Here is a 23,937-nt window from a genome sequence, read left to right on the forward strand (position 1 = left end):
AATCTGAGAACAATTGTACCAAGTATTTTTTTCTAACAAGAATAATTCTGTGCTGTCATACAATACTAACATTGTCAAAAGCATTCAGACAGTAGAACTTTTTCAACTTTTCCAGATCATAATTATGCAAGATATTACTAATTTTTGCAGTTTTAAAAATGAAAACATATTTACATCTTTTACAACAACAAAATATTGGAATTTAATGTCAAGCTTTTTTCCTTCCTCAACGACAGCTGTTATATGGTGCTGTAAGAAAAAAAAACAGATCAGGTGTAGAAAAAGAAGAGAAGGAGGAAAAGACAGCCAGTTTTCTTTAATTCAAATTTAAAATATTCTCTGTACTTTTTTTTAATACCATCTTACTGTTTCACAGCAACAGACAATCCAAGTGAGACTCTTATGAAGAAAAATAAATTAAATTCTATTTATGTTAATATTGTGAGGATTCTTCTCCTACAGTGTTTCCCCATTATAAGTTCATCACTATATTTCGCCAATTTATTGAATAACAGATATCTTTTTCATATATAATTTAATAATTGTAAAATGATCAGGAGGACTTTTACTACATTCTTCTTTCATTTGCCTCAATGAAAACTGACTTTTAGAAGTACTTACAAGGAAAACAGATTTTTTTTTAATGAAAAGCCTTTCTAAGTACTCTATATGTGTTTAAGCAACATAGCCTATATCTAAAGGCATATACCTTGTTGTCATACGATGTAAAAAACCTAAGACAGATATATATCATGTAAAAATCTTAAACTGAGTCAGTTTTATATTTTTTGAATTATCATGTCTGTTTAAGTCAGTCTGTTCATTTCTCCTACATTTTCACCGTAGTAGACTTTGACTGAACAAAGTATTTATATCTTTATTCCATACTTTTCTCCAGTCCTACCTCTGACTCTATTAACACTGTTCAAAGTACTTTAACATATAAAAAAGGCATGCAATAACTTCATACAAAAAGATCCTCAAAACAACTTTATGTCATGAGCTCATACCAAAGTTCAATCATTACACACAAAATTCAGCATTTAAGTGTAAAATAACTGATTCCGGCATGTGCCATTACTGAAATGGCATGGTATTTTTTACATTGTTATACAAAAAGCACATTGTATAGAATACAGCATTTACTCTGCAAAGATTGTGCATCACTGTTTTCCTTTAATATGTGTAGAACAAACTACATTCCATTGCAACAAACCACACTTAGGTTTAGTAAAGCGTACTACACTGGCTTGAAAACAGTGGTCTTGATGGCATGCTGTAATACCAGAATCGATATATTTGCATAATACCAATAATCATTCAAGAAAACATTCATAACGGCACAGCCTTCCCAGTTGAAACTGCCACATGGTGAACGCTAAGCTATTATATAAACTGCGTGGACATATTTAACGTGTATTATTAACTCTACCATAAGTATTCTGTACCTAAAGGTGTTTTTAAAAAGAAAAAAATGTTATTTAGGTAATCTAACAGAATATTACTTTTGGCAGTCCCTGCTAGTGTTTGGAGTAAAAAACAAACGAAAAAACCCCATGCGATAGTTCCATCCTCTGCTGATTCCTGGAATTTCTTAGGAGAAAAGGAATGAAGAGAAGTCAAAATGTTTAAGTGTGATTGCCTTCCACTAATGGATTCAGCAGAAAGTACCGTCAAGTATCGCTATCTTAGCTTTTGGAAAATTTGCCAGCTTTGCGAGAAGGTTCGTATGGCACTCTGAGAATACTAGGTGTTTCTTCCATTACTCGTACAAGAAGATTGTCAATGTAATCCTCAAGTTCACGAATATGGGTATCCTTCTTCTTAAGTTGCTCTTTATGTTTCACCAGCTCCTGCAAAACCTCTTCATAAGTAAGGTTACGGTATCCTGCAGTGGCGTCAAATGGATTTCCATCCTACAGATAAGTTTAAAAAAAACACCAGATTTTATTAAATAGTTCAGTGTTCTGAACAAGTTGATGGGTTATTGCTTTTTGTGTCTCTCGTGCACCTCTTGACAGAAGCAACATCTCTTAGACAGCATACCTCCATTTGCTCTAGAGTTTTTCCCTCCAATACCTCCACTGGAGCAGACAACTGGAGATAGGTTGCTCAGTTTAAAATAAGTTTCCCACACTGTCATCTCAGAAAAAAATATTGTTCTCAGAGAGATGTATACACAGTTAATGACCATACGAACAGCAATCACAAGAACAGCGAGCAGGTCCATTCTGGGAAACCAACTATGTGGTAACTGTAATTGTAGAACAACAAGAGAAAGCCCTAAGAATTCAAGTCCTACTGTAACTTTCCTGAGTTCTCACCTTTTAAGTGTATCATAGGAAAACATTTACTTAGCTCTAAATGATATCAACCGTCATCTGTCTTTCATATTCCATTTTTAGGCGTTAGTGGTTGTCCAGGCCTTGGCTTCTGAATCATATAATAAAACTTTCAATTTTAAATTTCAGGTGAAGCTAAAAGGCTATATCTTATTTGCACCAGAGCACTTAAGAGAGAAATGTGTACTACTAAAAGATTTTGCTTACCTGCTTGCTTGCTTTAAAGGAGGAGGGGTCCAGAATTAAGCGGTAGGGAAAACAGAATTGTTTCTGTAATGATTTCTGATGACTCAGTAAGTGCAGGTATTAGCAGAGATGGACAAATCAGTCCCCTTAACAAAGGGCAACACACGATCCAAAATTCTGTGAACTTGAATGTCTTATTCTGTGTCAAGAAGAATTAGCTGTGACCTTAAGTAACCAGATTATGAAAAATTTGGAAATGTATAACTGAGAAAAAGATTGTGAGAGTTGGTTTATAAAAGTATTAGCACTGCTAGACATGCTAAGCAGTAAGTTTTACCTGATTCAGAAATGGAAACATTTAAAAGATATGGAACCTCTAATTAAGTAAAATAATCTAACCTCTCAAATCCTGCACTTCTAACAGGGCAGAAGAACAACACAAGATAACTTTTGTTTACAGTAGAAACTTGTCTTTAAAAATGATAAAGCTTGCATAGCTAAGAAGCATACCACATAATAAAGTCATATTCATTCCTTCTCCATGCTCCATTCCTTTCCATACAGCTCCATATTTGCACATTGGCATATGTCAAATCATTGGCATGTCGACAGGACAAGAGGAAATGGCCTTACATTGCACCAGGGGAGGTTTAGACTGGATATTAGGAAAAATTTCTTTACTGAGAGAGTGGTCAGGCATTGGAATGGGCTGCCCAGGGAGATGATGGAGTCACCATCACTGGAGGTGTTCAAAAAACGTGTGGACAAGGCATTGCGGGACATGGTTTAGTGGGCATGGTGGGGTTGGGTTGATGGTTGGACTTGATGATCATACAGGTCTCTTCCAACCTTAATGATTCTGTGATTCTGTGATTAAAATATGCAGGTGGCCAAAGTTTTCAAATAAGCCTAATGAAAATTGATGGTGCACTGCAAATAGGCTGAAGTATGACAGATCAATCAGCCTCTCTGCATCAATTATATTCTAACAGTAGCTCTCGAAAATATGTGCTTTTAAGGGTTTCTCACTAAATTTGAGATATTTACTGTCACGTTTATGTATGTGTATTCAGTATTTTAAACTTACCAAGTTACAAGATTGTAAGTGATCAATAGCTCTCACTTGATTAAAATGGCTAACTTGATAAAATTTATAAATTGGTTAGTAATTGATTTCCAGCAAGTGTAGAAGAGAAAATAACTTCACTTTGTGGTCATTATATTTTTAGCACGTTTTCTTCTACAAGAAGGTATTAAAATTTTCTCTTTATGGTACTAAATTTCTGAACACATTGGAAAAGACATCATTAACACTTCCACATCTAAAAAATAGGGTTTGCCTAATTTTCTGATTTGGCAAAGGAACAGGAATTAAGATGCAATGATGTCTTTAATTATTCTGTAAAGTTTACTGGAAAATTATGTGTAATACAGATGCTTTAAAGATGTTTTGTCATACACATGCTCCACATAGATCTTTGGGGAGAATAACCTATCACATTAATTGCACAAGAAAATTCTAGTTAAAGGATGTTAGTACTTGGAAAAAGATTCTAAATAACAAGCTATGCAACAAACGATTGTCTCAGCTACAAAATACTGTTGGGGTACACACTGAGAGCCAGAGGAAATGGAGTTAGATAAAATGAAGGCCTGGCAATCTCTGATCATCTCTTTATTGTTCTAATGAGGAATTCTGCTCTGGGAATATCATCTAAGCTACTTTCACATCTTTTGTCCTACTTACTTCATTTTCCTTTCAGTTCTTAATTAGGCTTTAAAGAGCTCACGCTGCCCTTTCAACTGGCTACTGCTCCCATTTAAACACTGCTTTCAGAGACAGGTGTTGGCACCAGAGTAGAAGACATACAAACATAATTACTAAATGTGATGCACAAGGAAGAAATATAATAACCTGGTGAGGGCTATTATTGCAGAACCTAATAATAAATTACTTCAAACACCTTAGAAAGCAATCTTGAATATTTAAAAAAAAATTCAAATGGTTTCATTCAAAACTATGGTTGAGATATAGTTTGTTCTCCTCCTAATTTGTATTTTTTATTAAATGAGCACCACCTCATAATCCTACAACTGACATTTAGGATAGCTGCTATTCCAAAAGAAAAAATCATCAAGGATTTCTTTTATCACCTTTAAATCCTTTAAATAAAACAATTCACATCTTATTTCTTAAAAGAATTAAACCGATGCTTTTACCAGCAATAAATTACATGATTTGCAGTAGTGCATTTGCAAGCACATAGAACTGTAATTATGGTTACTTTACAGACAATAGCTGCTAAGTTAAATCAATTTTTTTGATGTTGCTTTTTGTCAGAGATTAAGTAACCGCCTAGTAGAATTCAGTTTACTATCTGATCAAAAGCAGCCTTCATATACTCCAACATCTCCCACCAGTTACTTACATTATAAAAACTTGGGCATTTACAATAACATCAAATATTATTACAAATAATTTACATAAATCAGCAAAAAACAAACAGTACAAAGCCATATTTGCTTGTGAAACTTGTGTTCAACATGTTTTAAAGACTGAAAACAACAAATCCACTTTTAAAGATTTCATCTATCCACAGAACAAATTCTAGTATGACCACATTTTCCTTCAAACAAAGACACTTTTGGATTTTTTTGGTCTTTTCTTAGTACACAATTTATTCTAGGTACTTTTAGAGTCAAAAGAGTATTTTGAATAATAACTTCTAGCATTTCTATTTTTAGTGTTTTCTGAGAGGCTGTTCCTTTATTATTTGTATTATTAATCCTATCATACATCCGTTGATTACTTCCATTTTGATTTGCCATCTAAAGACTGTCCTCAAGTCTTCGACTATAGTGATAGGAAACTCCTATTAGGTCAATTAATACATCACTGCCTCATGCAGAATTCCTCACCTGACTATTACTTCTCCAGAGCCATCTGAAATACCCCAAAGCAACAGTTTTATTTTAACTTTCTGTGCAAAGATCTAGTTTCTTCCCTTCTTCTCTACATCATCATACCAGAATTACACTGCCTATTGAGTGTAAAAAACTCTTCTTTATTTCCAAATTTATATTAAGAGTGTAATTTTCTAATTAGATTTTCTGGCTATGTCAAAAGAAAAAAACCAAACAACCCAACATTTCCTTGTAAGAAGTTAAACACGAATAATAGCTTATATTGTGTCAAGCACCAGTTAGTTGGCATTTACGGATGGCTTTCCATAACACTTCATAACTCACCATTGTTTTCCTGAGGTCCTCAATGCCAGAAGGATTCATATTAAAACTGTGGAAAAAAACCAAAACCCCAAATATTAGCAGTGCGTACTTATTTGACCAAAACATCTACTAGAAGACATGACTGAATTAGGCATATAGCTATAAAATCAAGAAAATAAATCATATTAAATATTTGTTGAACTTAGGAAAAGTAGGAAAATATTCAAAGTTAATGGAAATTCTCAAATATTCTTTGTTCACAATTTTTTGTATTTTCCATATTCTTTTTGTCATAGAATTTGAATAAGTAATTAAGAAATGCAAGAAAGGATATTATGGATTTGGCTTCCCTAGCTCTTATCTTATCTCTAGACTTACCTTGAGCTTCTAAGCAAAAAGAGACACTTTAAATGAAATATTGTGGAAACAGGTCCCTGGGATGAGATTGTTAAAAAACAACAACGAAACCCTGAAGACTAACATGTATTCCCAGCTTTCATGGCAGCTGCTAGATGAGAAAGGTCCTTTAGAAATTCCAGTGAGATCACCAGCTTAAGTCACAGCTGAAAAGCCATCTTCTGTCAGCGACATTTGTTTTGTACTTAAAATTGAGGAAATAATCTATTCTTTTATAAACCTAGTGATTATCCCACATATCCAAAAAGCAAAGCTATTTCATGACGTTGTTGTGTCGCGATTTTTTTCTTCCTCAATTGCAGAAGTGCAGTTGATATTGATAAAAAGCAGCCATTGTCTAAGTGTCAGGCCTACGAAATGGTCCACTGGTCTCTCAGGCTGATGTAATTATTAGCAAGTATCTTCAAAAACCAGGGCTGCTATGTTCTTATGTACTTGCTACAGCAAGTTTGGTGAGAAAACTAACTCTGAAAATGTGTTCAGAATTTGGATATGGCTCACAAATACTATTTACTTGGTAGCATCATAGCAGACATCATTCTTTCACATCACAGAATCTACTGTTTAGTTAGACTGCATGTACTGGCTGTCAAGGGTGACATTTGTTGACTGAGAATAATGCAAAAAGTTACAAAAATACGTTTACACTTTTTTTTATTTTAAAAGTAGCTTAAAGTAAGGAACGTGTATTTTGTGACTGTTCATCACTCTCTGTTATCTGAATTTATAAGCCACATGTTTCATGGTGTAAAAGTGCAAGGGACATAATTTACCAACGTAAATTAAGTAAAATGTAAAATCCAACTTTTTTCAGTAAAAAAATTTTTGGTTATATCACAATTTTTTTTTTACAGTAAAATTTTTTATTCAGTACATTATTTTTCATTTCCAAAGTAGGCAGTCTTTTGCTCATATAGAAGTCCCGTGAACCATCTGCTGGACCGAGGATATTAGATGAAGATTGGATTACACAAACAGTCACAACTAGAAATCAAGAGGTGTCTGACAAATCAAGTTCTGGCTAATTCCCATTATACCTGTTTGTAACAGTGATCTGCAGGAGTCTGCCTGGTTTGCTGGAGACCAGTTTTGAATGAGGGGCCTCTTTCATCGGGTATTGTCTAAAAACCTAAAGGCAGGAACCCTCCCTCGCAGCCCGCCTTTTAGTTTCACACTGATGTGTCAAACACATGACGAACTTGCTTCATTCATGGCTGCCTTTTGTGATCCGAGTACAAAAAAAATGAGTTAACTGAACTGGATCGAATTAGCTTGGTGAAAACCAAGAATGTCTCTATTTAACGAAGTGTGGCGTTAATTTGGGATATCTTTCTTTTGGGACTGTTTCCTCATGTTAGACAAGATATAGAATAATACAGCCTGACTGCTCAACTGAGTGACATTCTGAAAGGTTAAAAAAGCAAGATCTTTCATTGCCTTGAATGACTTTATAGTTTCTGTGAAATAAGTTCTGGGACTCTTTTTTATTGCAGCAGCTTAAAAGAAAAGCAGCAGTTCTGACTACGAAAAGTTGCGTTTGAAAATCAGAAATATAATCCCCGGCAATATGGACTAAGTTTTTTTTTTTTTTTTGCTAAAAAATCTGCAATCATTTCCGTAACATTGCAGACACTGTAACTGCAACTACAAAAGAGCACATCTGTGTATTTCACATGAAGCAATTTGAATATACTTGCAAAAAATGAAAAACGATTAAACAAAATATTCACCCATAAAAACCCAAACCGCATGAATACTCTTACTCATATTTTAAAGAGATATGTGGAAAATATACTGCTTCTCAAGGAAGAAACAGGTGCTGAGATTGCATACAACATTTTTTAAATCAGACTGTCTGCTAAGTAAGGTGGGAGCTCCATGGCCTCGCTGAGCCCCGCAGGGTTTCCTGCCAGCGCTTCCAGCCCGAGGTGAGCGTGAGCAGATGCAGGCTCTCACAGCCGTACACATAATTCACTGTCCGAGGACCAAGTAATACCTTGAAAGAAAATACTGTAAAATTATGAATGCACAGTTGGAGGAGTTGCATGTTTGGTGTATTGAAATTCATGAGTGTTTATTTTTTAATTTAAATTTCATCACAGTAACACCCCCCTAAAGTTACTATCTCACTTGATTACTAGTAATAGCTTACAGAAAATGCACCTCTAGGACCACAGCCCACACGCTGTACAACCATCATAGGCCTCCTTCAAGCAGCCATTTTCGTGACTTCCTAAGAGCACTCCGAAATCATTGATCTAAGCAATTATAAGAAATAATGTCTTTTTTTTGCTGTGTTACAATCACAGTTCATAGTGATAATGCTTGTATAGTACCATCTCTGTTTTTTCCCCAGGGTTTAATAAATTGGCAGGGAAATTTTGCTATGGAAGCATGAAAAAACTAAGTTCACAGCTTGGGAAAAAATTTCTTTTAGCTTTTTTTGAGTGCAGTTTTCTGTGAGCAGTGATTGTAAATAAAAGTGGCATTGTGGGATTCTATAATTATTGTTTCTCAGTTATGCCCAGACTAAATTTGCTCAGTTTACAAGTAAAAAGATGATTCTTTTCTAACAAATGGACTTTCTGCCAACTCATCTTGAGACCTAAAGTCAAACTGGGCTTCTCTGGCTCATCGTCATTAACACTGTGTGTACTTCCCAGGTGCTATATCCGAGTCTAATGCCTCCTTACTGGACATACCTTCCAACCTACCCGAACTGGCTTGACTACTCCCCTTTCTGTTCACTGAAAAGAGCTCATCTACTTTCTTGCTCCTGTGTCCTTCATCATCTCAAGGAACCAAGTAAGTTTCTACCTCTTCTTATCCAGACAGGGCAAGAAGCCCCCTGCTCTACCACTGTGGAGTCTCCTGTGCCTCAAGGTGATGTCCCAGGTCCCATAATAATTTTTAACACAAGCTCCATGGTTTGTCTCTTACAGCTAATAAACTTTGATTCACTCCAATCACCTTCAAGAAAGTTAGGAACTAGTAAAAGGGAGGTAAACCATACTAGCACAGATTCAAAATCAGCTGCTATAGGATCGTGCAGATGACTGACCAAGCAAGCCACCCAACGTCTACATTGCCCCTACCCCACTGTAGGTAGAATAGACTTCTTCAACCTAGCACAGAAATTAGTCGTGTCCCTCATTTAACTCATCTGGGAATTCAATTAGTTTCCTTAACAATTACCTTATATCAGATATTTTTACCAGATTAAATCTTATCCATTATTTTATTGCAAGTTTTTATTTACATGGACATTTTTACTGAATGGTAAAGTTTCTTTTAATTTCTGGGGTTTTATTAGCTTGGATTTAAATTTTAACTCATCTGAGATGAGAACTCTTCCCTGCTTCCATGTTGCTCGGGGGAGAAAAGTGATGAGAAATAGAATAAACTAATCATGGGGACAGACATACTATAATGCTAATTCTGTAGAGTGTTTTGGATTACTATTTCATAATCATAACAAGCATATTATTTTATACTTTGTTATTTTCCCTATTTAAATGCATTTCATTAGAACTACATGAAACTCTTGTCTTTCATAATACCTGTTATCTTTCATAACACCTACTTTTTATGAGGTAATTAAATACTTACATTGCGTGCTGATTATTTGCAGTTTGTATAGAAACTTCAACACAGTGGAGTTGAGTTTAGGATGTATCACAAGCTCAAGTTTATGACTGGAGCTTGTAATTTTGTCTTTTGACGTTTAATGGTAGTTAAGAACTCAAACATTAGGTCTAGTGGCTGCTTAAATATTTAGCTTCTAAATGCCTACTGATTAAAACAATGTTTAAAAAAATCTTTCCTGTAACTGATTTAAACATTTTAGTGCCTGAACCATTTACTCTGACAACATAATGAATGAGAATCAGACTCCTAAATTATGCTGTAGGGAAAGCATGTTTTCTTAAGGAGCAAAAGCTTTTTACTTATCTTTAGCTATTCATATTAGTTATACGATCATTGTACTGTATACTATCAGAAATTAAACCGACAATATTTACATTCATCTTTACTATTCAAAGTACTGAAATCTTCTTTGTTAACTTGACATCTTGTAAAATAACCATAATACCTCCATGCTCAGTGTGAGCTTTCAGGTTTTTTTTTTTCCTTTAATATGGAACATCTATGTACACGTTATTAGCAAAGCTCTACCACGTTCATTTTCCATTAGAGTTGAAAAATTATTCCTATTCTTACTTCTCAGTCTTTGGACTGATTCTCATTACATTGCTTACGCATTTTTCTTTGGATTCTCACAACACGTATCAAAGCCTTGAAATATTAGGATGCAGTTTAAGTTATTACCAATGTACTAGAAAAACAAAAGAAATGAATAAAATCAGATACAGTTAATGAAACTCAGAAACTTTGCTTTCCATAGAATATTATTAGCCTGCTGTGCCTGGCAATGCAGACATCACTTTATACTCTGAGAAGGAATGACTGTCATGTCTGGCAGCTAAGCAAGTATGGAGTAAGCATATTACCATTTATTTCCCAATCAGATTCTGGGGAACATCACTTAAGACACTTCACTATATAAATTGTCCTGTTGTCAAGCCATGCTCCAAGGCCTTCTGGAGTTTGTGCAACCCCAGGAGGACACAGAAAGAGTATCAGGTTTTGTTGCTATTACTCCATTTTCTTAATATTACTATAAAGTCTCAAGCCAAGAGTTAAGAAACTGGACCAAAACCCCTGAACGTAGAATGTAAGACACTCTTCTTGCAAATCATTTGTTCTCAACCTACGTATTCTTTACACGGACTACTTTGGAAAAGGTCTGTTCATGAGTATACTGTTGCACTCTACGAAGCCCTTTAAAGATGGCAGAAGCTTCCACAAGATAAAGAAGTTACGGTCTCAGAATACAGTGCTTGATAATGGTCCTGAACAATATGCACTTCAAGGAAGCAGCCTTTTCTCTTGTGGCTCACGTATATTTCAAATTTTGTGCAGTAGAAACATGACAATGCAACTATATAGAAGTTTTCAGTTAAAACAAATTGAAGAATTTAATGAATTTTTGCCTTTATGTATAAACTCCATCGTTTTGAAAACAGACAAGAATTTGGATCCACAACAGGCTGATTCCGAGTTGTCTGATACTGCTGGAGACATATCAAGGGAACTGGAGGCATACCAGGCTGCATTCATGAGCTCTATAAGAATGCCAGCCTTCTCCTTCCAAAAATATAAGTATCTTAAAACAATGCATGCTCCTGGACACATTACTCGTGCAAATGCACTTATTATTCAGGAATTACGAGACGTTCTAAACTCCAAACTCTTACACAGTGCACTCAACTGAATGTTAGTTTAAGTTTCTGGAAACAAACAAACAACAACAACAGTATTACATAAAAAGTTAGTATTTTTAAGCATTTAAATACTTATCCTTTTACTAGGCAGTTGTGCTGTGGCTAAAAAACTAATGAAGTTTTATCCTCAAGAGACCACTAAAGTTCTTTTATACTAAAAGTTGTGCCAGCTAAAAGACTCCACTATTAGCGATCTGTAGGTCAACCAAAAAACCCAACAATCCTAAAGTAAAATTTGGTATTCAAACTTCCGGAACCATTTTTGAATGCTTAAAAAAATAGCACTAATTCTTAGTTCTTACAATGAAACAGAAAAAAGAAAGTTCATCAATTTTACATAGCTTCTGCATTTATTAATACAGAAACTGGATATAACTATTTAATTATTTTTTAAAAAGAAAATAGAACAGGCAGTGCATTCCCCCTTGGGACAGATAATATGCCTCGTGCATCCACTCAGAAAAGTTTTCACATGCCCTAATGTGCACCAACAGGCAATGAAAGCTTGAAAAAATCTTGCCGTGCAGCCAGCAGGATGAACTTCCCAAACAATGTTCCTAAAGCAGACAGCTAATTAGGAGTAAGTGATTGCTGGCGAAGGGTCTGCAAAAGTCAAGATTAATGCTACAGTATCTCTCTAGGAATTGCTTGCTCCAAACCACCCTAGTAGTATCCCAAATACTGTGACCATTGCTTTGTAGTAGCTTTGGGCAAGATTTCATTGTTTTCTCATCACATGCAGTGATCTTTCTAAATAGGATGATAACAGTCTTGGCAGGACAGGCCAGGAGACTAAGAATCCTTGCACGACTTCTGCTTGTTCTGTCGGTTCACGTTACCTCTCACATACCTGTAATATATTTGTTTTGTTGAAATAATGTTCTACCGACAGCTTTACCATACCGAATTAACAAATATTAACAGTCTACAGTATAATTAATGCACTGTCATAGTCTATCAATATTCTACCTAGACTATAGATAATCACAGTTCACTAGAGATAAGACTAGTCAAATTTCAGTAGAGAACTGAAAAAAAGTCCTTTCATTTCAAAAGAAGCAATGCAGAAGTATGCTGTTCTTAAAATAGGACATGACAACACTGACAGAGGAAACAAAATTCTGAAAATAGCATAGTTCACCTGATGTCATTTTTTGACTAACAGAGAAATGTATGTTAAAATGTTGGAACAGACTTTATTACTCTAGCAAGCACAGTAATAAAGCTGTTAGAGATCAACATTTCTGAACAAGGCATAAGAAAAGTAAAAATAGTGAGTTGTATTGTACACTGGAAAAGGATGAGCTACTTGGTAAAGAAATACACAGCCATTACAACCCTTTGCTCTGATCAGGCAACTTCTGGGGTTCATTCCAATGGAGCTGTGGCCAGTAACTATGGCTCTGGCACATCATACGTAACAGGCGAGATTGAAACCATTTAACAGTCATTCATCTTTGATGATGTTGAAGTTATTGCACTAATAACTTATCTTCACTGAGGTTTAAGCTAACAGGTTTTACAACTGCAGTTGACTAGAGCCAGGCACCTGGTCTACTAACACAGCGCAACTGACAAGCAGTAACCTAGAAATTCAGAGTAACACCATGGTTTCACAAAAGCTTCTCTAACTAGTTGACATACATACAAAATTTTAATATTTGCTGAAATGTACAGACACCAGCTGTTCTTTACACTTAACAATTTAATATGATCTGAACACAGCGCAGTTATCAAGAGCCTCATGTTTTCATGGCACATCACTTTTTTTTTTCCAAATCTAGTAATGGACATATCAAATGTTTGAAATTGCTTATTCTTCCATTGGGAAAAACAAAACTGCAGATACTGATTTATTTGGAACCAGCATCACTGGAGAGGCAGGCAGCTCTAATGGCTATGTGTGATGACAGTATGGGGGAGAGAGACACTGAAGAAAATAACTGCATTTGGAAATGACAGACAAAGCAGAGACATGCAAAAGAGATGAGTTTAAAGGTTTTGGGTTTTCTGAGTTGCAATTTTTAAAAAAAGGTTGAAGCAGTAAAAGAACACAGAAAAAATTAAATAACATTTTTGTATTTTATACTCCAATTGATGAATAACTAATGTTATAAATACGAGCATTATTCATAATTGTTATAGTGAATGCTAGTAAGATACATATTTCTTTCTCCTCCACTATTCCATCTTCCATACTGCTTAGAATGTAATGTATTTATTGCAAGAACTTGAGATAAAGTGTAAGCAGTATGCAGGCACAAGCTTTACCTTCTTTCCTCTAAGTTTAACAATACCTGGGTCATGGAAGTGCTACTTTAAAAGGTTTTTTTTAATGTATCTCTCTCTATATGTATATATACACATGTATATACAGACATACACTTATATCATGTGTATGTGTGTATATATATGTAATATTTCTTAGAAAGCTCCCAAACACCTATCAACTCAGTTTCCCAGATCTGGAATTTGATCAGACTAGTAACAACCTGTCAGCTTTAAATATTGGACTATTTGTTTCCCTGTGTCCAGTGCCTAAGATCTTGTTAATTACCTAAACTCTCTTTCTGTAGGTCTTGTTAATTACCCGTCTCCTGTCTCAGAGGACCTTGTTAATAACTTGTACAATCTCTCTAAAAAGGTCCTAATAACACATTAAAATTAAAGATGCTTTTCTTTTAGCACTTGTCAAGTGGTGTAAATTGAGAAATTTTCACATCAGTTTATTAGCTGACTGTAGTGTATTTTCCTAAACACAAACAATTTCACAGAAATGATGCACAAAGTTTGGTCACAACATAAAACAATCTTTGTTTTCCAGGAGTACCCTGAATTTCTTTAACTGTGTTCAATACAAAATCCACGTGGCTCCTGACTCCAAATTAACCTCTTGAGAGCCATGACAATAGCAGTAATTGTAAGAATTAATGCAAATTAAGGCAATATTAGGTAAAAGTTTCAAAGCAGTGGATTAAGAAGTACGAAGACAAAACTATTATTGGTAAATGCTGACTAAAAATACTAAACGTATTGTGTGCTTAAAAAGTCTTCACTGGCTGCATGATACAAATCCTCTGGAACTAACAGATTTTGTAATACTTGAAAAAACAGTGTTTCTTGTTTCACTACGAGACTGCAGCATTTTTAAATTGTCAAGCAATCAGCTCATAAATATCTGTATTATACCTACACCAGACAATAAAAAACCCAATCTTCACACTTATGTAATACTGTAATACCATATCTATAAAACCCTTAAAAATACTAATTTATCCACTCAGCATTTGTAAGAGGCAACAAAATATCATCTCCATTTTACAGATCAGGAGCAGGGAGACTAAGTGATTTAGCCAAAGCCACAGAACAAGCCTTTGCCAGAGCAGAGATTAATAGAAATTAGGGGTCCATATTTTGTGATTTCCTGACAACTAGTATTATACACAAACCAGGCAGGTTGTTTTGCTTTTCCAAAATACTTCTTAAACCTTCTTGAAATAACAATAATAAATAATAGTAATAAAAATAAATAATAAATTTCAAATAATCCTGGGATACTTCTTGCTTTTAGGGAAAAAAAAATAATCCTACAACTGTTGCTGAACCACTTCTACATTTGCTGTATCAGCAGCTGAGAAACACTTGGTATTTATCTGCATTCTTTTAATTAGTAAACAAGTGTAATTAGTGACAGAGTATGTATACAGCCAGTTAGCACTTAAGGATTGGTTGGGTGAAGGGCTATTCAGCAACTCTGTTCTGCAACTCCCCTAGCCATCAGTTAGTGATGTTCTTATGAGCTGCTGTCCTGCACGTCATTACTGCTTAGTCAACGTTACCAAACACATTTCATTAGGATGGACTTGAGCCTGACCCAAAGCTCACCAAAGTCACTGAAAAGACTCCCACTAACTTTACAGACATAGGTTCGTTGGTGCTAAGAACCTGACCTTCACACTCTGCACATGAAGGAGTTGGGTTCAGTCATTTTTTTTGAGGGTGGTGGAAGAGGGTTGCTGCGTTTTTGTTTTTTTTTCTTCCACTTTGCACTATCTCCAGCCTGGTCCCACAGACTGAACAGCCTTTTGTGGCAACAGTGTGCTCCTGGAATACATCTTCCAGCTGGGTTTCATCAGAGGGGAATCCAGTTCACATGCCCCAGGATCGTTCCATCACTCAAATGGTTTGAGGCTTAGCTAAGTGTGCAACTGGGAGATCCACCTGCAAAGCAAACTCCTCATCCACACCAGAACACTGATTTTGGACACACCTTAATAGAAAGATACTGCGTGGTTTACTTGTGGAAATGGTATCCATCCAAAACAGCTTAATAGCATGTTGAGTAAATAAAAAGCAACTCAAACTCTAAAATCCCTGAGTATCCTTTCTGCATACTGAATTTGTTACTCAGCCTCATTTAGTTTGTGCCCACAGATTTATACAATTCTTTCTTCACAGTATTACTAGTTTGAAAAATTAAAAACGGATTCTATTCAACAAATCCTCCACAGATAAAAGGTAAACTTAAACTGTAAACTTATTAAATATGCACATTTTGTATTAGTTTCTACTTCAAAAGAAAATCATTTACAAGATACATTTGAAAGAAAGTGAACTTATTCTAAAAGATTCTCACAGAACATAATACTGGAACATATAAAAATCGAGAACATCTAACTTAAATTATTGCATGCTAGATATTGTTCCATAATAGCTGTCTTATAGAAAAGGTCAAAATGTTTACTATTTTTGGCTTTTTGAAAATAACAGAATATCTATTTGTCTTATCAAAAGTTTCTGTTTACAAAAAAGTCAAGAACTAGTAAAAGAGACTCATACAAAGAGGGGGAACAAATGACTAGAGTCCTTCTGAATGGGCACTGTCAGGAGCTTTTTAATTACAAAATAAACAAAAAAAAGTCCATCATGATTACTGTTAAAGATTTATATTTATCAAGATCTACTGCATTCAAGAACTTCAAAAGATTTCACTACTTATATCTAGCATCTGCCTAAATACATTTTTTCATTTAAGAAAAAATTAATTTAATTTTAATTGTTATTTAAATTACTTCTCTTTAAAGGAGCTTATTTAAATGGAAGTTTAACTTCTGATAAATCAAGCTACATCCTAACCTTACTCTAATCTAGAGAAATCCTTTAGTAAATAACTAATATTCTAAGACTCTGTCTGTAAACATGTTATTTAAGACACCAGGAACTGACTTGACTCGTAGAAGACAATTCATTGAAGTCTGTAAGAGCTTCTAGCAACTGAATCTCTTCTATAGCAGTTCCATTTCAGTGCATTTAGCTAATTCACATCCATGATTAGTTTTGTTGAGAAAATGATCATAAGTTTAAATCAGGACTGCATGCATTCTAACCTATGAATAAAACTGATGTGGAATACAATAAGATTAATCTGTTCTAAAATCTTAAAGAACAAGGTAACAAGAAACAAATTACTTTTTTTTTTTTAAGAAAATACTACTGTGTCTTTAATTAAGGAATTAATAGACAGGGAAAAGGCAAATTTGTTAGAACCATGTTTTCCATGTAAAACAGGGATTTATTTTACAACCTTAAAATGCCAGTTTGGAGCATTTTGATTTTAAATTCAATTTCTACCAATTTTAAGTCATTAAATACAAATTAATCATTACCTTGAAAAAAAAGGGACTGTTAATTTCTGGCATTAATATACAGAAAAAAATGAGAATGCAAATGAATAAAAGTTAAATACTCAACGGCCTAAATATTTATCTATTGGGAACAGTATATGTGGTGTGTGTGTCTGTGTGAGAGAAAGAGAGTGTATTTTCCTCACTAGCAAGCGGAAGTCAGAAAGGAAACCACCTGCAGGACACCTTTTTTTTTTCTTTTTTTTAAGGAAAACAAATTAACTGTTGATAGACAAAGAAAGATTAAAATGGATTATTTAAACCAAAATTTCTTACCAGCCCCTGTAACTTAATTCACTCTGCTTAGCACATAAACTGTTTCCTTGTGCAATGACTTGAATACATAGGAACTCCGCAAAGCTACAGCAAGCCAAATGAATTCAAGCGTGTTAAGTGCTGAGGTTGGTGCTCCCATTTAGAAAAATAATAGTCTTCAATTCCTGTGCTTTAACACATAGAAGCTAAATCCAGTTTTTTCCCCAAATGGTGAAATCCACAGGATTTGTTTTCATTACTCACATTTTCTTCACCTTTTTATTTATTCCATTTCACCTTTCCCTTAGACTTGAAATCTTTCCCTCCAAAAGCTTGACTTAGGGCAGTGTAATAATTAGCAACGAGCGTTCAGTGAAAGCAGACGACTTTCGAGAAGAACCCATTCTGAAGCACGAACAAGGTCTTCCACAAACAGAAGTACCCAAGAACATATTAGTACATATTAGTAATATAAATGTAACCTCAAAATGAAGTAAGAAAAGATCAAACTATATAAAAAATTCATAACTTTTACTTAGAAACAGATAAACAATGATATAAATGTATATAAAGCACAAAGATTGTGTTCCTCAACACTTCACATTTTCATTGATATAACATGTTCAAATATCAGATCGAAACACAGCAAAAACCTACCTTGAAGATGGCAACATGCTTGTAGGCTTGAAGTTTGTCATAAATGGATTAGTCGAATCATAATCAAAACTCTCCTGATGAGTTTCACCAAATGCACTAGGTGATTTCAAGTCAGAAGAACTGTCTGATCCCCCATTGCTAAGTTTATCTGACCTCTTGCTATCTTTTTTTCCAGTCACTCTTTCAAAAAGACTAACTTTCTCTTTTTTCTCTTTTTTAATTTCTTTTCTGATTTCGACAGGTTTGGAAAACAGACTTATGTTTTGATCCCATGTTGCTGGGCTTTCTTCAAATGGATTCTTCTGTCTTGGCAGTGTAGCAAATTTTTGGGGTAACGAAGCACTCACATTGGTAAATGGGTCATTTTGTGCTTCAAGTGCAGTTTCATCAACTCTGCTGTCAAGTTGGTTCATTTTAGAAGTATCAACACTTAATGTCCTTCTATGCGGAGATTTTAGACTCCCTGCAAACAATCTGTCATTAGTATATTATCAATGAGACACTATATCATAGCTTATGACATGCAGAGAACCCATTTTAGCTTAGGTCTAGAAGCTTTGCAACAGAGTCTCAGTTCAAAACACTGCTGAGTAACTAAGCTATTTAAAACAAAATGAACAGCTGTGGCCTTGACTTCATGGTTCAGAAACGTTTACAGATAGACACTACAGCAAACGTTTGTTTCCTGTGTGAAAACTAAGTTCTGCAAAGAAGACAGCTGTAAGTAGTGTGCCATTCCAGAAAGTGACAGTAGTCTATTGCTGCGTAATAACTTTGAACAATGCAAAGTACTTTCAGTTCTTTGTATAAATCAGCTTTAAAACTTTGTTTAAAAAGTTGAAAACTATCACTAGACTTTCATTTTTCACAAGACGTTATTTTGCCTAGAGTTCCCTCTAGAATGCAGTGCTTCACTACAACATACTCTCAAATGAGAACATAAAAAGAAAAATGCTGTATTACCATAAATTATGACCAATATAAGTTATTTCTTATGCTCAGAAACAGCAGTTATGAGTTACCACCAACTAATGGAAGTGAAAAAAAAAAATAGGCCAGTGATAATTCTTAACTTTTTGGCCTTGTAATTGCTTCATAAACTGAAGAAACAGACTTTTGAATGCTCTAATAGCCGTGAACTGTAATTATAATGGTCATGAGTTTTACTTACCACCTTCATCAACTGAACCAAAAGATTCTAGCTGACGCCTGAAAAGATGAGAGTAGCCAACTGTGCTGGATTTCATTTTTTCTGAGGAGATGTGTGATCCTGTTAAATCTGACATCGAATGAGCTGAGGATAACCGCTGAGGTCCCAAAAGGAAAGGTTTTTTTGGTTTTGATTTCATTGGTACTTCACCACTACATACCTCTATGTTTGCATCAGGTATGTGAGTACTTGGGATGATTGCAGAAGAAGTATCCAAAAACGTCCCATCATTTTTTCGACCCTTCATTTTGTCTTTTAGTTTAGCAAAAGGGGATTTGGTTTTGTCCTTCATTGACAAATCAAACATACTTGCTGTCATATTATTCCTCATAAACTGAATATTAACCTTTATTTCTCCTCTGTCTTTAGTTCTCTTCCCTTGTCTGGACTCTAGGTGAAACCACCTTAAAGGAGAAAAAAAACAAGTTAAGTTGTGTTTTCTGGAGGCTAGTCATTAAATTCTGGTTAGTTGGTTAACATATCTAGCTAGTATAATTTAGAATATGAAAACCAAATTCCATACCAAAGATTAAAACATTCCTGTATTGAAAAACTTTTTTTGTCTATGTTTGTTGTTGAAGAGAACTTAATAACTAAGCAAGCACAAAGCTCTCTGCACTGTTCACCAGTTTCGAGAACCAAAGTCAGCTCCATGGAAGCTTACTAAACTTCATCAAAGCTAACGGGTTCACATCTGCTTACACAGGAGAATTTGTATCTAACGTTAATCATAAATAGAAATACATTTTATTTTGCTATTTAAAAGAACACTTGATATTTTTCAAGTGGCCTTTATTTAGCAGTGATGTATATTACCTGAATGTACAGTATGTGGCAAATACTTCTTCTAGTAACCTTTTCTCCTTTGATTTTGCTCAGGTTTATATGCTAGCAAACATTTTGCCCCTCTGTCCCTTCCTTCTAACCACTGGTTAAGATTTATGTCAACTGCACTAGCACTGGCAAAGAAGTATTTGAGACCCCTGAACAGCCAACTATCATTTTGGTTCTGCAACTGCAACCCCTACTAACGTTGACGGTAACTCCATGAGTACTGGTGGCAGAACAGCAAGCGCATAGGTGTATCTGACACCTGTCCCTTCTTTTGCAGGTCACCAGTAGGATTAACTTCGGAAATACTTCCACAGGCTTTGGAACCACGACATAAACCCCCACTCCTTGAAAAGAGATCAAAGGTGTGATCATCTGTTTCAAAAAGCCAAGTGTGCTTCTTTGCCAGGTCCCATAAAGGCTTTATCATTATCCAAGCGTCTTATTCATTCCCTATTGTGCTCCATTGTCCTATGGAAGCATCCGCAGAATTATGGCTCAATCTTCCTTCCACAGCTTCACCTAAATGAATGACTGACAGACAATCCCTTCTCCACACCCATCATCCACTCCCATCTCCACACCCACTTTTCCTATTTCAAAAAGGGCACAAGGGCATATTTCAGATCTGTCAGCTCCAAGGAAGTGCTCTAAACCCACTGTCATGAGAAATGCACACACACATGCTAACACAACAGCGCAGTACCACAATGAAGTAACTTTTGAATTGGGGACTAAGAAATTAAATTGCCTATCAGCACAGATGCAAAATTGATTATGCAATTATACATACATTATTCAATACTGCCAAATATAGAAAACAAGGTCAGGAAAGGAGAAAAATAACCCTCAATTTCCTTTCAGATTTCACAAATATTTTTAAAGGTGACAGCTGCAATCAAATTTTCAGGCAGAGATACTATTTTCTGAGTTGAGAAAATACTTCTAAAAGTGACCCGCCATAGAAATAATGAAAGGAAAAAGAGTATTATGACTTTTTTTGTTGCTTTGTGTTGTCCAAAAGGTTTTATATCCCATACTAAACCAGAATAATTAAGAAATATCAGACCTTCTCTGTCCTGGCACTGGACAATATGAATCCAGACCAGTAGATCCAGAAGTTCAAACCAGTAGGAGGACAATTAAACCTTTAGGAAGAAAGTTTTTCTTCTGTTGTGAGGTAACTTCATTTATGTATTTTAAATGAAATGCAAAACCTGAAATATGTTATGCGCCTGAAGAAGATGGATCATTTTTCCTTTTGGTTAATAACGTTTCACTTCTTGGTAACTGATTCCAGAAACACTTTAAAAGTCATCTATAGAGTCGTTACAGAAAACACACACAACAGAACCAAGAGTAAATCTTTTTTGTGACATACAGTATCGCAAACACTGGAAGACAAGATAGCCTACTTTCTTTAAAACTCTTCTTTAAAAGAAAATATGTTCATATATTATCTTAAAAACAAAAAAAACAATGCACAGCCATAATGAGTAAGCCCTTTCTCAGGGAGATCTTGCCTGTGCAGAAAAAAAGAAACCAAACCAGAAACCACCCTGAAACTGAGAAAGTCCTCACCATGATTCCTTAGACAGACACTAAATGTAAACACAAACACAAATATAAATATAAGTAAGGCTTATGAGTGTTTTAAGAGGCTTAACAGGCAGAGAGGACCTCACTTTTTGACATTCAAATTTAATGGCTCAGCCTACACTGTAAGAAAACATATTCTCCTTCTTTCCCTCCCCTCACAGGTCTCAAACATTAATACTGTATCTCTGCTGATTTTTCATGTTTCTACTTGGGAATTAGCGAAACTTTAAACTGATGTATGACACTTGCTACCTTGTTTTAGACAATATCAAGACATATATTCTTAAGCTTTTGCTGTGTGGAAGAAAGCCTTTTCTTTTAAAACTTAATTTAACCCAATTATTGACATTCTTATCATGAATCAACAACCACTCTGTGTCACTATCAGTACTCACCTGCCACTGGCATACCTCCGCATTATTTTGACATTCACCAGGTCTGAAGGAGAGAATTCCAGCACACAACTCATACATTGCCTTTGCAGCTTCTACATTTGTTTTCAAAGTAGACTTTGAAGAACTTGACACTAAAAATAAGTTCAGCTGGAGAAACAAAGAAACTCTCCTTACCCTAAGAAGATAAGACAACGGCGTAAGGGACTGGACCTCATACCTGGTGGGACGAGGTTCAACACTACCACTGATTCCAATAGAATTTAATCATAATCTCTTTACTCCAGCAAAATTCCTCTGGACTTCAGTGGAATTTGTATTTGAATAATGATTGCTGGATCAAATCTTTGTATAAAACACAGATATTTAATTTTCATAGGCATTTCAAGGAGGTTTCTTTGTTACCTTGGAGAGTTTATCTTGTTTTAGGTTCCATATGCTTCAGCTCATAACAAGACAATATGAGAAGCAGACTCAAATCATGATTTTCTTCAAATTCAAAGGCGAATAATTACTTTTTTAAACAGATGAGAACAAATGCAGGCAATGCATTTCTGTGGAACTGCACGTGAATGAGCAACTGAGTCTGTAAATGTTTCTTATTAGAATCTGTTTCTACAACACATGGGCGTGAGCAACAAATAGAAAAAACAGCGCTGGATATAATAGAAAAAAGAATTGGAAAATGAAGTCCACCGTTTTCAGATAACAACATTTGGGTCCTAAAATACTAAATTCCACTATACCACTGCCAATTTAAAAAATTGTAATGTATTATAAAAGCCAATAAAACGTGCTATTTTGGTTTTGTTTACAGTACTTTTAGCCACAATAAATGCTCCATTTGTCAGGCTGCCATGAGCTTATTCTATAGAAAGCCTGTACAAAGTAGGAAAATAGCCAATAACATACACGAACAAAACAGGGTGGCTTTTATGAGAGCAGATGCCCTTTTATTTAATAACCAAATATTACATCCAGTCTTGCAGACAGTCTTTATTTAAACAGACCTTGTACAAAGTCTGGCAAATTTTCCCAACTTCAAAGGAAGCCCTATTGCCTTTTGAATCACATTCATACTTCTTGCTCTCACCTTCAAATGTTCTGTAGGACAACGTCCTCCATACACCCTCTAACTTCAACTCTTCCCCTATGGTTTCCATCAGAACAACCCTTGCTTCTTTTTCTCATCTGTTTTTGAGTGTGCTAATGGGCTTCGCCTGTCTTGCACAGGTTTTTGATCATTTTTATTTTGTAAGTATTATATAAATTGCCACTCTGTATGCTGACAATTTTTTTCAACATGTAAAGAGAAGATCAAGATTCAAGGCTGAATAGGAAAAATCCTGTTGCCCAGTCAGCCCTCAAGAACTAAACCCTTATCTGAAGAAACATGGCTATTTCCTAACCATGACAAAATTACTCAATTTTGGCCATACCTACAATTAGGGGGTGGAAAAAGCAAACTCCCTTATTTCTAAGAAAGACAGTAACCATCTTCTGCATACTATTAAAATGTGTAGCATTAGCAGTACTGAACCCTTTAGCTTAGGAAAGGTAGAGAGGAAGAGTGAAGGAGAAAACTGAAGTAAGTTCCTATAAAGGAGCAAGTTAGAAAATTCTGGCTTGCCTATTCCATCTAAATAGCTAGTGATCTACAAACATATTTTCAGCACAATTTCTTTGACTGTTCTTTTCCTTCCCTTTTTCAGATTTCATTTTCTTCCCATGAACTTCATTTTCCAACTCACTTTTGCTTATCTATACTATTCTTGTTGCACCCTTCATCCT

At 35.1% G+C, this 23,937-nt stretch overlaps 1 protein-coding gene across 1 annotated transcript in view; it reads right to left on the minus strand.

The window, feature by feature from the left end:
• Positions 1-311: 311 nt before the first annotated feature.
• RAB11FIP2 (RAB11 family interacting protein 2) overlaps positions 312-23,937 on the minus strand; it is a 31,025-nt gene continuing 7,399 nt past the window's right edge. Inside the window, exons 2-5 of the mRNA XM_009818441.2 lie at positions 19,286-19,728; positions 18,115-18,577; positions 5,778-5,823; positions 312-1,916 (exon numbers count right to left, since the gene is read on the minus strand). Coding sequence (XP_009816743.2) covers positions 1,689-1,916; positions 5,778-5,823; positions 18,115-18,577; positions 19,286-19,728 — 1,180 coding nt within the window. The 3' untranslated portion in view covers positions 312-1,688. The remainder of the gene's footprint in view (positions 1,917-5,777; positions 5,824-18,114; positions 18,578-19,285; positions 19,729-23,937) is intronic.

Source organism: Gavia stellata, chromosome 9, assembly GCF_030936135.1.
Source record: "Gavia stellata isolate bGavSte3 chromosome 9, bGavSte3.hap2, whole genome shotgun sequence".
In the NCBI taxonomy this organism is placed as follows: domain Eukaryota; kingdom Metazoa; phylum Chordata; class Aves; order Gaviiformes; family Gaviidae; genus Gavia; species Gavia stellata.